This window comes from Sipha flava, unplaced genomic scaffold, assembly GCF_003268045.1.
Source record: "Sipha flava isolate LNK unplaced genomic scaffold, YSA_version1 325_pilon_pilon, whole genome shotgun sequence".
NCBI lineage: Eukaryota > Metazoa > Arthropoda > Insecta > Hemiptera > Aphididae > Sipha > Sipha flava.
This window is the reverse complement of record NW_020273010.1, coordinates 1,112,033-1,126,448: the sequence shown is the minus strand read 5'-3', so window position 1 is coordinate 1,126,448 and position 14,416 is coordinate 1,112,033. Positions and strand designations below refer to the sequence as shown.

At 35.9% G+C, this 14,416-nt stretch overlaps 1 protein-coding gene across 1 annotated transcript; it reads right to left on the bottom strand.

Annotated features, from left to right (window-relative positions):
• Positions 1-398: 398 nt before the first annotated feature.
• LOC112686816 (alpha-tocopherol transfer protein-like) lies at positions 399-10,766 on the bottom strand. Its single transcript, XM_025559260.1, has 6 exons — positions 10,230-10,766; positions 9,256-9,415; positions 7,843-8,095; positions 6,466-6,576; positions 5,660-5,765; positions 399-892 (listed from the first exon to the last, which is right to left on the bottom strand). Exons 1-6 carry the CDS (start codon positions 10,378-10,380, stop codon positions 738-740), a joined length of 936 nt encoding a protein of 311 aa, XP_025415045.1. The 5' UTR covers positions 10,381-10,766; the 3' UTR covers positions 399-737.
• Positions 10,767-14,416: the final 3,650 nt, after the last annotated feature.

The window sequence follows — 14,416 nt, the reverse complement described above, 5'->3', positions numbered from 1 at the left end:
CATTCGATAACGCGTATTCAGTACCAGAGTCGTCACGAAGAGTTGAAGAAACGTTCTATAATATTTCTTAATGAATTTTATCGAAAAACATGACGTGGATGCTACGCAATGATAAGGAATGAAGAAAAAAAATTACCAACACCCGAGAAGTTTTATTTTTTATCCGTAAATGTAATACATTTTCACTATTCAAGCACACATGGTACGTGTGTTGGTTTGTTTGAAAGTATTTCGGTTTTTTTTTTTTATTCAAAATAAATTATGAACTCCGTGCAGACTGTAGAGGCATTACATGTTGTGAACCATTTGTATTCGTGACTCCGCGTAAAACGTACAGTTAAAGGCTATAAATACTTATAAGTGCGATATTGTTGAACGTAATAAAAACGAACTCGAAACAAGTTAAGAAAGGTACAAACTATATTTTATTTTTTTTTTTTTTACATTATAATATAAAATCGTACATTTTAGAAATAAGAATATCGAATTACACTGTTACAATGTAAAACAGCATACGTAGCAAAAGCAAAATATTTATAAAACGCGTATTATTATTACGAGAAAATAAACTACACAAACAAATAAATATCCTTATATCACTTTCGTAAAATTTATAAGTCTAACGAATAATTAATTACATAAAGACCGAAGAACTAGAATTGTAAAATTGAAGTTATAAATTGAAGATAGAAATAAAAAAAAATAAATAAATAGAAAATAAAACCATCGAACCATTATCAATCAACTTCGAGTTTTCTAAAAGAACCTTCGACTCCAGCGAGCATGTTTACCTTAACGTTTGGCTTTTTGGCCCGTTTGCTCTCGTCGCAAACCACCGAATTCTGTGACAGAAACCATTCCTTATGTTTTTGCAGTTCTTCGATCCAATCATCTGCAATAAAAAATAAAAAATTATATTTAAACATTGATCGCGATATTTTTTTTTGAATATGAATCATACATTTCATGGATAATATCGATTGTATTGTTGTACCACACAGTGGAGTATACATAACTTTTGTATTTGGGGTGGGAGGGACAAACCATTATTTTTATTTTATCATTATTTTTTTTTTTTTTTTTGTACGTTTCTAACGCCCTCACACTAAGAACATTATTTTATAATAATAAAAAAATGACCTAGGGGGGATTTTATTCCCATATCCCCCTTTGTATACGCCACCGGTACCACATCCCGAAACCTCCGTAAGCACTACACGAGAGCAAATCGCTAATCCCACGTAATAATAACAATAATAACGATCATATACATGCGTTCAAAATTCTGTGTAAAAAAATGTGAGTAATTAAGTTGATAGCGTTTTTCTCTATGGGTTTCGAACGTGTACCGATAAAATAAGTTCTACGACGTGAATACCGAAGTCGTTGTCAAAGTTTTAAATGTGCAACCACAAATTATCTGCGCAACGCATTTGTTAAATTATATACCAGGGTTTGTCCGTCACTCGTACGGTTTTGTTTTAGTCCTCGTCAGTGGCATATCCGTGGGGGGATTTGGTGGTCAGACCCTCCCACTCATGAACCTGAGATGATAAATTAACTGTTACATGAAACGGTTTTTTCTTTAACATTTTTATATTTTAGAATTTTGACTTGGAAATCATATTAATAGTTTGTATAAACACTATAAACATATTATTCTTCCCTCCCCATAAAAAGTTCCTGGCTACGCCACTGGTCTTCGTTGCCTTTTAAAATTGAACACCGTTAAAATCAAAAGGTAAAAACGACTTGACGAAACGTTTATATTCTATGCATTTTAGTACAGTTATACCTCTTCGTTTGCAGAATCTCGATATTAGTTTTCATCCAAACTCATTTATATTTTTATTGCTAAATTTCCGGAATATTACACTTCCTTAGCTAATACCTGTTCGTTGTAATAACAGTGTCGTTTCCGCTTTGTAGATTCATTTAGATTTTATGGCCAAAAACTGGCCTTCCGGTAGCCCGTCTACGATACGTATACGGTTCGTGGCAAGGAATAACGTTTCCTAACGCGGCAGATCCACTATCCACTATCCACTATAATTTAATCCTATCAAAACACGCCCGTCGAACTTTATTCGGATTTTTTCGGTCGGTTTTACGACCGCACACGGAAGGACTTGATGTTTCTATTGTAAACCTGAGAAACATCGTATCACACGTTTTCGCTGTGTGCTTGTTATTGTTTATGATTGTTATTATTTTCGCGTTTACAAGCGCGTACGACATGCGACGTAAACCAAAACAGTGTAAGATCGAAAAACAAAAAAAATAGAATGCCGCGCTTCGTCCATTTTATGAAACGGCACGTCTACGACCATAACATTATGGAAAAATCGCCCACCGTGCGCAATAATGCAAATAGCGCAATTCATGTATTTGCTCGCGCATAGTTATATAGCACGTCGTAATATAACACACGGGCGGTTTTCGTCACAATGAAACTGAGAAAAAAAATCAAATTCTAATTATTCTATTGTAACAATATGCAAATAAATAATTATCTACTTATATATAGGAATACATAAATGATTAAATAAATATCAACCCTGGAGTATTGTTATATGTGAAATCGTACGATGGATTTGGAATTGAAAATGCATCATAGTTGGTGTGTAACAAAGTTAATAATAAAAATAAAATAAAAATAGATAATAAAGTAGCGACTGAAATAATAAAATAAGTAATACGTCGAGAAAAATATGGTCGTTTTACGTAAAGATAATTTGTGTTAATTTATAATTTCAAACCGGTCGTAATATACATACATATATGACAATACTCCAGACTAAGCATATGCTAAATTTATTTGTGTATTGATTTTTGTTTTTTATTCAAATTCGTATTGTTCTAACCTAATCATTGTATCCTTGAACGTACAAATATTACGGACTTGTCGTACAGGGACAACGGCTATTACCCGTGTTCCGGAGTGTGGCCGGTACAACACGTTATTCCGGTTCGGTGGGCGGAAGGAGCCAGCGCACGACTGAATCGCAAAATTTGCGGCAACCCGACGGCAAACGCGCGGCGCAAAACACTATTCGTCCGTGACAGCGAGTGGACAAAAAATAATCACATGGAATAATGAAAAAAAACACACGTGGTCACGACGCCATTAGAATATGGTCGCGGTCACTCCGTCGCGACCGTCGACCACGTTCCCAGCACCGTTCCGCCCACCCGTTTATCCGCCGATGTTTCGCACGTCCACGAGACAGAGCGTAATAAGGGTGAGACGAGCGAGGCACTCACCTTGGGTGCCTGAAGCTGGGTAGGGGGCACAAAAATATTAAATTATTTATTTATTTTAAGAAATGTTATTTCTTGTTTTGCTAGAAACCTAATTACAATTTTCAGATTTTCCGAATCGTGTTATACATATTAAAAGCTGTGAGTGTGACAACCCCACAACCTAGGGGGCGCATTACTTCAGTTCCGTCTCAGGATAAAAAATCGTTTGGTACGCCCATTAAATCCGGGCGCGGTTCGGCGCGACACCGGTGTGCCTACACACTCGGTCGGGTCGATGATCGCGCGCACGCGGGTTTCGTTGTGATACGCGGAAGGACTCAACTAATGTTTTATCTGTTTCCGTGAAACTCTGGAAAAAATTGACTCGGGACGACTCCGAAAAAAGCGAAATCTTACAATGAGCGTTGCTGCACAATTTTCCACCTCGTCTGAAGCCACGACCGACCGCAAACGATTCGTCTTTTCCTCCTTACGTTCCAATTGTTTCATCTCGGTGTGTCATATCACCCTACTGTTTTTTTTTTTTTTTTTTGTTTTTGAAAAATATATAAAAAGCATATATTTCAGTATAAATTGTTCACATTTTTTAGCATAAATTATTAAATTCGACGCGCTGGATAAAGATGACCGTAAAATCGAACATTTATACTACGAAGAAAACCTGAGTCTATATTATTGTTTGCAATGATAAAAAAAAATATTTTAACAAACGTGTTTGGCGCCCAGCAGGCCGATCGGATCCGATTCGATTGCAGCAACATTTATTAGAATTAAATCAAAAGAAACAAATAATTGTTAATTTTTATATTCTGTATACTTGATCGAACGCTACTAATATTTTTTGCGGATAAAAACATGATTGTATTATAAGAACATTGTTTACCCAAGGATCAATAGTAAAATAGGCAAACATTTAACAAATAAAATGCAATTTAATAAGACAATAGATTATTTATTTCCAGTTAATTTCAGAAAAATATTTAAATCGTATTTTCGAGGTTAAGATCTTTCGATAAATAAATGAATAAATAAATAAATTACGAAAACGACGCGTGCGTGTTAATTTTTATAATATATTAAAAATTTAATCAAAAGCAACTGCTATGTTAGTTGATCAGAAAACAAGTAACACTGCGCTGTATCATTGCCGTATGTAAATCCTTGGTATGAGCGAATACGAGAAGAAACAGCAACTAGTTATGGTTTAAATTGATTTTTAAAAGAAAAAGATCGCCAAAGAGAACCGGACAAATTTAATGATCTAAGGTTGTGTGACGGTGAGTAATAATTTGAGTACGAACATCGAACACGAAAAGAAAAATTATTCAAATAAGTTGTTCGTCGGGGGGAAACGTGTGGTAGAAAATAAAGGTATACGCGAGAATCTGCAGCAGCAGACAGGTGATGCAATTACGATAGTGTAGTTTGACGGGGGCAGGACGCACTTCCTACTGTTGCGTTGCCGGGCACCGCGAACGGTTAGATAATGTTGTTTCGAGGTCACGGTCGCGATTAGTGCGTGTACGCGATGCCGGTGATTTCTGATCGAATTACTATTCCAAACCGACGACTTCCGCCTCGATCCTGGTCCTGGTGCATTTCAGAATTTCAACGTGAATATTGTAGCTCGTACACAATCAGAATATTACACGACGAGACGGCACCGAGAGTTTGGCCGTCGCACGGGACGGAGACAATAACAGCGTTAACCTTAAAAAAGCTGCGTGTTTGTGGGAAAAATAGAGAGATGGATAAAATGACTTTCCGTACTATACAGTTTGTTGTAGCTATTATTGTTTTGGTTTCTCTTTAACAGGTATTATCATGCAAGAGGTGAACACAATATTCGTATTATATATGATCGTCGAATAAACGGCATGTCACTCCCATGTTTCGTCAACCGAACGCCAGGGTTTTCGGCTCGCGGACATACCGAAGACAATACGCGTACGAATTTATAATGTACATTGTTAGCTCTCAAAACAATAATACAATTTTATTTCAGATTTAATTAATTTTATAGAAGAACCTGTTTGATAACTTTTAATAAATTACTCACACGGGATGAATTTTCAAGGATGCAAATCTATTTTTTTTTTTTTATTGTACTTCTATATTATCCATTTATTTAAATTGTGATCGCACACGTGCACTACAAGACTACATTTTACTTGAAAAACAAAAAAATTTTTTATTGCCACAGAATACTAATAGACACAAACAGTCTATGAATTAATCTGTTTATTAGAAAATGTAGTTTTATTTTGCAGTATACATTTTTATTTAATCAGAATTTAAGCGCAAAAAAAGCAGTGAGCGTGCATAGTAAATCACTCTGTATGATTAATAGTACAGATAAATAAATCGTTGTTGTTCTATATTCTATTCGACTTACCGGTCATCTCTTCAGCAGTTTTCGGGAACGTGCCGCCGTAGTCCAGTGGTAACAATTCGGGTTTGATGTGCTTCTTCAGATCTTCGACGGAATCGTGGATCATGATCTGCATACCGAGAATATATATCGTTATAAAAAAAAAAACAGTCGCCACAGCGTGAATTTTCATATCGTTTCGATGTGCCATCGTCGTTGTGACATGTAAACACCGATGAGATAAATGAAATAAGTTATAATGAATAAGTTTTTATTTTTAATAAAAACGTTTTACGACACGTAAACTCTGACAAAGTGCCTACAAACAGTGCTTCCGACAGAAGGAATAGAACTGATATTTAAATACTTTTTCCATGGCAAAAATGATTTACGCAGTCAACACGGCTTAAAGTTAACTATCCAACGAAGCAGTTTCACGTGACAAGTGCCCAAACTATAAATTTAAATTAAATTATAATATAACTAATGTGCAAACGAAATTTTGCACATTTAAAATGTTGTTTATAAGTTCTGAATTATAATTGTATGAGATTTTATTTGCTTAAAAGTTTCAGATTGTGAAGATAATTAGTGAAGACGATGCAGTAATGATTGATCAAGAAATTGTGAAATGTAAATAAAAAAAAAAAAAAGTGAAAAATATCACGTAAAACATTAATGAACCCTATCACGATTTGATTTGGCAGCTAATACACTGTTCGCTTTACTCGTCGGGGCTTACGCATCGTGCCATCTTAAGGAATGTCGAATCCGTCAATGTTCACCATGCCACTCCCGTACGATAACCGGCGAACCGAAATGGCGCTTACCCGGCTGGCGATTTTCTTCTTCAAAATCCCCAGGACCATGTTGACCATGGATTGTGCGTAGGTGGGCATGTTGACGATGTGCACCTGGTGAATTCTCAACGGATACGCGGTCTGCGAACAAAAAAAAAAAGAATAAATAAAACAGATCTACAAAAGCAATCAATTGTGATACAATGTGTTTCAAACTTTGAACTATTTCCGTCCGTCATGCGCGTAAAGGTCGTTAATTGCTGCAGAGCTCCGTCAATGTCGACATGAACGGATTACGCGTGCAGATTTATTGGACAACACTTGCAATGTCAAGTACGCGTGCAAGTATTTCGCGGTACATTGTGCGCATGCACTTGCGGTTATTATGATAATACTATTATTATGCAAAACAGATTATCGAATAATAGTGTATCCGATCGATATCTCGAAAAAAGACGGGATCGAAAAACAAATGTGTTTTTTACGCGTGAGCCGTCGTCGATTTGCGATAAAAATAATTTTAAAATAATAATGGAATATATTATATGCGATTGTTGCGTTTCAAGTATACCGGTCGACCGTAATTGTACGTAATTATATGCCTGTCCTAGACTAACACAAGTGTGGGAACATAATGTTTTCTATCGGCTTTATACAAATACACGATAAACCGGCTACGAGACTCGACCGCGGACTGCAGTCCGCCGTCGTATCAACATATTAATCCCTGAAAATTGTTATGTAACACACTGACAATGGCTTCGAAATTATTGTAAAACGCAAAAATATCGTCCCGTAGAACGAAACAGAACGTTTGGTGTAAACGAATAATATGTCGAATATGTCGCGCGATTCGATACGTGTACAATAATAATAGTGATGGCACAGCGCGGGTTTCGATAATTTATATTTATCATTGTTCTGTGATGTACTTCGTAATTCGTTACATTGGACGAACCATTACGTTCGTGGAATTTTTATCGAAACGATAATTATATGTACATTTTTCGAATATTTTAATCTAACCGCGCACAGTGTTCAACTGTGATGGAGCGTTATTGTTACGGCAGTACAGCAGCACTGCCAACCCTAACGCTCGTTCCGCATTTCTGCGGAAAAGTGTAAACCATGAAGATGACTAAAGTGAGATATCGAAAAAATGATTAACGGTCACAATTGTTCTATAATACGCAGAAGGCGGTTGCGAAATCGGAACTAGGTAAATTGTGAACGCCATGTAACCGTTCAAACGATTTACGTTCCGATAAACCCACAAGCATCGAAACGAGATGTTTCGAAAATAATGTGATTTAACCCATGTAATCATTTTTTAGAAGCAATCCCAACCGCCCTCTCATCGTTGTTTTTGAGACCCGGTAAATGTTGAGTTAGGCAGCGTGTACTTACCGTCGCGCAGTAAATAAATTTCTTCACGTGCGGCACAACGGTGGTCAAGAGAGACAGCGAGAAATGTTTTAAGTCGAAGATGAACGTTTCCTTTTTGAACATGTCTAATTTGGACAGTCTGATGTCAATCGACATGAAATTCACCTTCACGTAGTCGAGGAACTCATAATTATCGATACCACTCGGATCCCTCAAACGACTTAAAGAGATCCTATGACCTTCTGGCGTAAGTTTCGGCAAGGGGATGAAAATTCTGAAAAATAATACACCAAAATTAATTAAATAAATATACTTCTAAATATTATGCTTATGTAATATAATGATAATATTGTCATCGAAAAGGAATAAAATAAAGGTCAATGAAATCAATTGTTGGTAAAAATAATTCGCAGTTTTATTATATAGTAAATTAATATCTTTCGTAGTTTTCAACGCATTATTATTAATGTTCCCAATGTTTTATGTAATATTGTTTTTATAATAATATAATTATTGCATTAATTACTATTTAACATATTACATTTTCTGCATTAATAAACCCCCTAATTTTCTTTCTTATGGTTGTTCTACATAAACAGATTTTTCTATAGTCATTATTACCATATTATTTCAAGTTTTTTCTTTCTTAATTATTTTGAAATATGACGGTTTTCATCACTGAATATTTAACGTATCTGTTACTTGTAAATTTTAATTGGTCTTACTTAGTTATCTCTTATTTATTTACTATTTCAATTTATTATGTTTCACTAATATTGTTTTACGATAATGATTACTTTAATTAACATATTAACACCATAATGTAAATTTATATCTAACGTGAATAATTTAATTGTTGAGCAATAATAACTATTTTTTGAAGGTTAAGTAGAAAAAAAAAAAGAAAAACATATCACATTCCAACATGATGCCGGAGTACTTTATGTTTCTCCGTGTGTAACATAATATTTTTAGAGAGTTTTATTATTATAGTTATAATAGTTGAAAATTAAAATATTTATCATTTTGTACTGATTGTAATATTCATACGACCGCGTGTGTACGTGTTAAATAAAATACTGTACTAAAAACACTTAATTTATTTTTTTGCTTTGTATTGAACGTGCGTGACATGTACGCCAAACAATTTCTTGTAAATCGCTGCTTTTTTTAATAATCACTACCGGTGACCGGGTGAATGTTATGGATGCGAGGTCGATGAGTGAATAATAAACGTCTGTAATAAATGTCTGTACAAGTAATCCGTTTCGAATCCTTATGTTGCAAGATTATCATTAATCAGTAATGGTTACGCTAACTGGTAAATTTGCTAATATATGTACTAATATTTTTAAATATTGATAGAATCGACAAAAAATAGTTTTACTGTAGGGAAATCTTAGGTCTGGCTGTGTTTAATAATATTATACTAACGATATTCCCATGGATCGAACGAGCGATGGCGATGTAGGATCCCTATCGCTAAAGAATTCAGGCACCATTGATTTGATGGTGTAGTACTGGTCCAACGATTCTTTGGTCCTTTCCAAACTGTTCTTGCACATTATCAAAAACATCCTGATCCTCCGCTCGTCTGCGAATCAATACCATAAAGCACATGTCATTTTTGTTGTAATTTCAATTGAAACTCGAATACCGTATTGTAAAACATCGCGAACAAACACACAACATAATAAAATAAACACTGTACATAAACGGGTGTACCTCGTAAAGGGAATTATTTTTAATTTATAAATCCTTGTTGCCATAGAATATACTTTGAAATACTATACATTTTAATTAAAAAAAAAAAAATGTTGGTATATCACACACGGAATGTTTATAATGAAATTGATATTATATTTCTGTTTATTCTGTAGGTATGTGTTTGTTTGTATTACATTAATTATTATGGAATATTTTTTCGTTGTAATGCGGCGCAAACAAAGCGTAGCCATTTTAATATTATAGAAGAGACGAAATTCACAGAAAAATAATAACAATGAACAAACGCTTAATAAATCAATCGAAGTTTTAAATTTCGAGCCCGATACACGAATAAATAAAATATCCCATGATGAGAGTTTTAAAACGTTTATTTCAACAACGGTTTATAAATACGTGTGCGCACAACAGCCGTATTTTTGTTTTATTTCCGTTTTTTCAATGCGACGTTCAAACGAATGTTACCGCGAGCACGAGTTTTTTATTACGCTAAAACTAATAAAAATAATAATATGCGAAAAAAATCGACTATTGTTCGGAAAACACAATTAAATTTTTCTTCTCGGGATCCGAGTAACGCTCAGTGTTCATAGTTTCTGAGCAGTCGGGTGTCGCGCGACTACGGATCGGAAACCGAACAATCGTAGGTACTCGGGACAGATCGAATCACGTGTTTGGCTTACCGTCGGGGTTTGGGAGATGGGGTTGCTTTCGCATCCACTCCACCAGTGTCTTCACCTCGACGTCGATCTTCTCCTCGGTGGTCCCGATATCCTGGAATATCTTTTTCAGTTGGTCGGGCTCGGGCAGCACTATGGTCTTCGAGGTGGCCATGACGTCGTTCAGGTAGTGGTGCAGTGTGGTGCGGACGGAGCGTGTTCCTCGAGAGACACCGGTGGTGTCGGCGGCCCAAAGTCTACTGATGGTTCGATGCCGCGTGGACCGCGGACGGACTCTGGCTGGCGAGGTCACGCGCACGACCGACGAGCTGTCGTAGTAGTGATATTACCCGCGACGAGATTCCACTACCGGCCGATAACAGATCACAGAGTACGAGTTCGTAGTTTAGGTTTTCGCCGGTAAACGAAACGGATTTCGGTCTCGAACGTGTCTTTGGTAACGACTGTTCGGATTGTTCGACGTATTCGATTGCGTTATCGACAACGTGCACCGTATAACATTACTCGTCGCAGTCAATGCGAGTGCCACATGTTCTGCGCAACGTTTATAAGCTCGTCCGCGGCCGCGCTCCTCCCCCTATCGAAACGTCACCGGAGCCGTTTACCGGTTATCATCAACGATTGTCACGTGTGTTCCGGGTCTGCGCGCGCGTTCGATAACCCGTTTGGAACACGATAATAAAAGTAATAATAAAAATCCTGTCCCGCGCAACAGGTTTCTCTCATTGACCGGCTGCCGTCGGCGTATTATCGTTGTTCGACTGAAGCCGAGTGTAAAAACAGTTCAGTCGATCGCGTCGCGGAAACCTACTGCGTCCGATTCGCATTGTAACAGCGCAAGGAAAAACGTACCATAGCGTTCGCGTTACGATACGGACGAATACGAATACCTAACTTCGTTGCTAGCCTTCGATTCCGAAAACCCTGGTCCCCGAGTACGAAGGTGCGAACGGCAGCCGAACGTAACGCAAAGGTGCCATTGGTGCGTACGGGATTCGTCGTTTGTCACACCAAAGGGACCGTTGTGCTGCGTACCGTTATTTCACACTTGTTCGCACGAGCGCGCATCGGATCCCACAGCGGAACGTTCCGCAACCGATCCGCAAAAACATTTCGAAGGAGCGAGACGGGTAGAACATGATTGCGCAAATTTTTCCTTGTATTGACAACACGATTGCGTATGTTTGTAGATGGGTAACAAAAAGGTGGGTAGGAAAAATAAATAAACACGATTGCGTATGAAATTGTACGCAAAGTTGTCAAATTTACTAATTTTGCCGTATTATACCTAATGAATATAAATATAGAATACATGTAGTAACTGTTCTATAATTATTCATAAAAATAATTAATAATAAATAAAACGAGGATAACTAAATAAGAGAAAAGTAAATAATAAATAAATGAAATCGACAGTTTTTATTTGAATAAATGTATTGTTAATAAATTATTTGAAAATGCTTAAATTTGGATTCCTTGATATCTATAACCTACTACTTTTACTGAAACTCGGAAAATACTGTAGGTATAATGTAACGGAAATAACGAAATTTCGTTATATCTGATATATTTAATTTCATCAATAAAAAACATAGGTAATAAAAGCAATAAAACATAAAGTATTTACTAACTCTTTTAAGCTTTCTTGTAAAGGCATGTGGTATACACCAATACCGGTACGAAAATTGGCATAAACGCTTAAGACTTCGTACGCAATCGTATGATTAAAAGTCGGGTAAAATCGTGCTGAATCGTGTAGCTTAAAAAAGGTATCGCCGATAACGGAAGTACGCAATCGCGTTTTGCCCGGCAAGACGTGCGACGCGTGTCAGCCCCGTGAGGTTGTGCTTTTCAAGGCGTTCCGTGCGCCATACCGCCTCTTCGTAATTGGGTGTTTAACGACTAATCATCACGCGACCGCCACCGGACCGTAACGATTATCGTTCGTCGCGATCGAAGTAAAACAAACGATTATCGTAGATTTATGCGCGCTCACCTCGAACGATCGGTTTTTATAGTATTTTAACCATTATTACTGTTTTATTTTCTCACACCTTTCGACTTGAGCACCGTTTCGTATGATTGGGATCAATACGCGTCCACGAACACGTTACTAATTACTCGAATGTTACAGAATAATAAATCATAAAAAGTGTTTTGATCGATTCGCGTAAAGAAAACATTGAATATGTACATTGCATTAATTTATATATTTATAATTAATATAATTAATAATTCATTGCCATGTTATTATATGGCCGTCGTGCACTTGAATATCGTAATCGACATTGATGGAAAAAAATAATAAATGCCATGATTAAAGTTATTAATTATTTATTTATTTTAACTATTATGTTTTATAATTAATTATAATTTTAAAATAATTACTTGAAATCTAATCTTTAGCCAAGGTAAACTGTTTATGATTTGATCTCTGAACAAAAATCATCATATAAGTCCTAACCGTGTAGTGTTTATATCCGTTTATGATGTTTAAATGCATATCAACTAAATTTTTACGAACGCGTATTGTACCTAGTAAATATATTTTTAATGTACATAAATTTTCGTTTTTAAAATATAAATATCAATAATACTAGTTTAGTAGTTCCGGAAAACCGGACGTGGGGACAAATGGACGTCAAAAAAACATAAATAAATATATATTTATAAGTTATAAAACCATTGATATTTTATGTTCATAATATAACTAATGGTATCATATCATGACATTAAACCTTATCCGAATTTTATCGTTTTGGCAATAAGTACCTTTTATATCAATATATATATATAACTTATTGGTTTTTACAACTTGTAATAATTATCACACTTTATCGAAACACGGTGATACACGAGATACGACAATACACATCTATAACCGTGTTAGTCTTGTACAAATTGCGTTCAAGTGTACATGTAAGATGTCATTAATTCAAATCGCGATGAAGTTTTTTTGAATGAATATTTTTGACATTAAAATTTACATATTATAATAAAAATAACTTATTTATTTTATTTACTGATTTTTTATATATTTTTTGACGTCCATTTGTCCCAACATCCAAACAGCCACGTCCAAACTGCTACGTCCATTTGCCCTAGATCACCGGAAAATGGAAATGCACAATTATGGTACACCGAGTACCAAAATCATTTTAATGTTGGAAACGGCACGTATTTTCGGCCGAGAATAAACTATCCCGTGGGTATTAATATCAGTTAAGCTCGGCGCAAATTGGACCCAGCCCACGGACATCGCACGCATAGCACACGCGTGGACTATTTTGTAGAACGTGGTTTAATACAGAGTGGCGCATATTAAACCTACTCCACGGCCAGCTCAGTTCCAACCTGTTTCGCTTGAGTCAAGTTGTGCTTGCAACACAGTTTCGTGGATCGTGGGTGAAAATATATAATAATAATAATCAGTGTCGGATTTACGTATAAGCTACACAAGCTATAGCTATACCCCCACTGTCTTGGGGACCCCAAAAAATTGTCCAAGTTAGCATTTGTTATATTCTAAATATGCGGCCCCAACACCAAAAAAAAAAAAAAATAAAAATATTCAAACAAAGAGTATCAATATGGAGAAATATTTCAAGTATTGAATAATACATATTATTATTATTAGATAGTAAACTAGTTACTCGGAAATTAATATTATGTTTCGCTATATTGTTATAAATGTGTAAAGCGATAATGTGTATTATAACCGTAAAAATAAACATTTATTTTCGTATTGTTTATCAGTGACTGTTTTTTGCTGCTGGATTACTGTCATCTTGCATACTAGCCACAGATTTGAGTTATGGTCCATGCGTATGGGTTGGGTATGCACTGTGTTCAATATGCGTTACTATTCAAAAAACATGTACTTGAACTGGGTTCGATCACGCGTATGCTGCGCGTGCGATGTACATGGGCTGTGTCTATTTTGCGCCGAGCTTTAACTTTGGACGTTTCGATGTGATTCACAAGCACTAATTTAAAATCAAACAGGATATAAATTACTCAGCGTGTTATAAAAACACAATACTGACCCGATGAATAGTGCTGTATGATGAAAATAAAATGTTTAATATTTAAACAAGAGGTCACGGTCATGGACGTGTATTAGAACACTAGTGCACACGGAGCCTAGAAACGCGTACTAAAAGTATACGAAAAGCCGTGTTTTTAGTGCA

Bases quoted from the DNA above. Each gene is read 5' to 3' on its own strand.
- LOC112686816 (XM_025559260.1), bottom strand. From the start codon at position 10,380: ATGGCCACCTCGAAGACCATAGTGCTGCCCGAGCCCGACCAACTGAAA. The intron at 9,416-10,229 runs GTAAGCCAAACA...ATTGATTCGCAG, and splicing joins CCATCTCCCAAACCCCGACG to ACGAGCGGAGGATCAGGATG. The intron at 5,766-6,465 runs GTAAGCGCCATT...CTCGGTATGCAG, and splicing joins AGAAGAAAATCGCCAGCCGG to ATCATGATCCACGATTCCGT.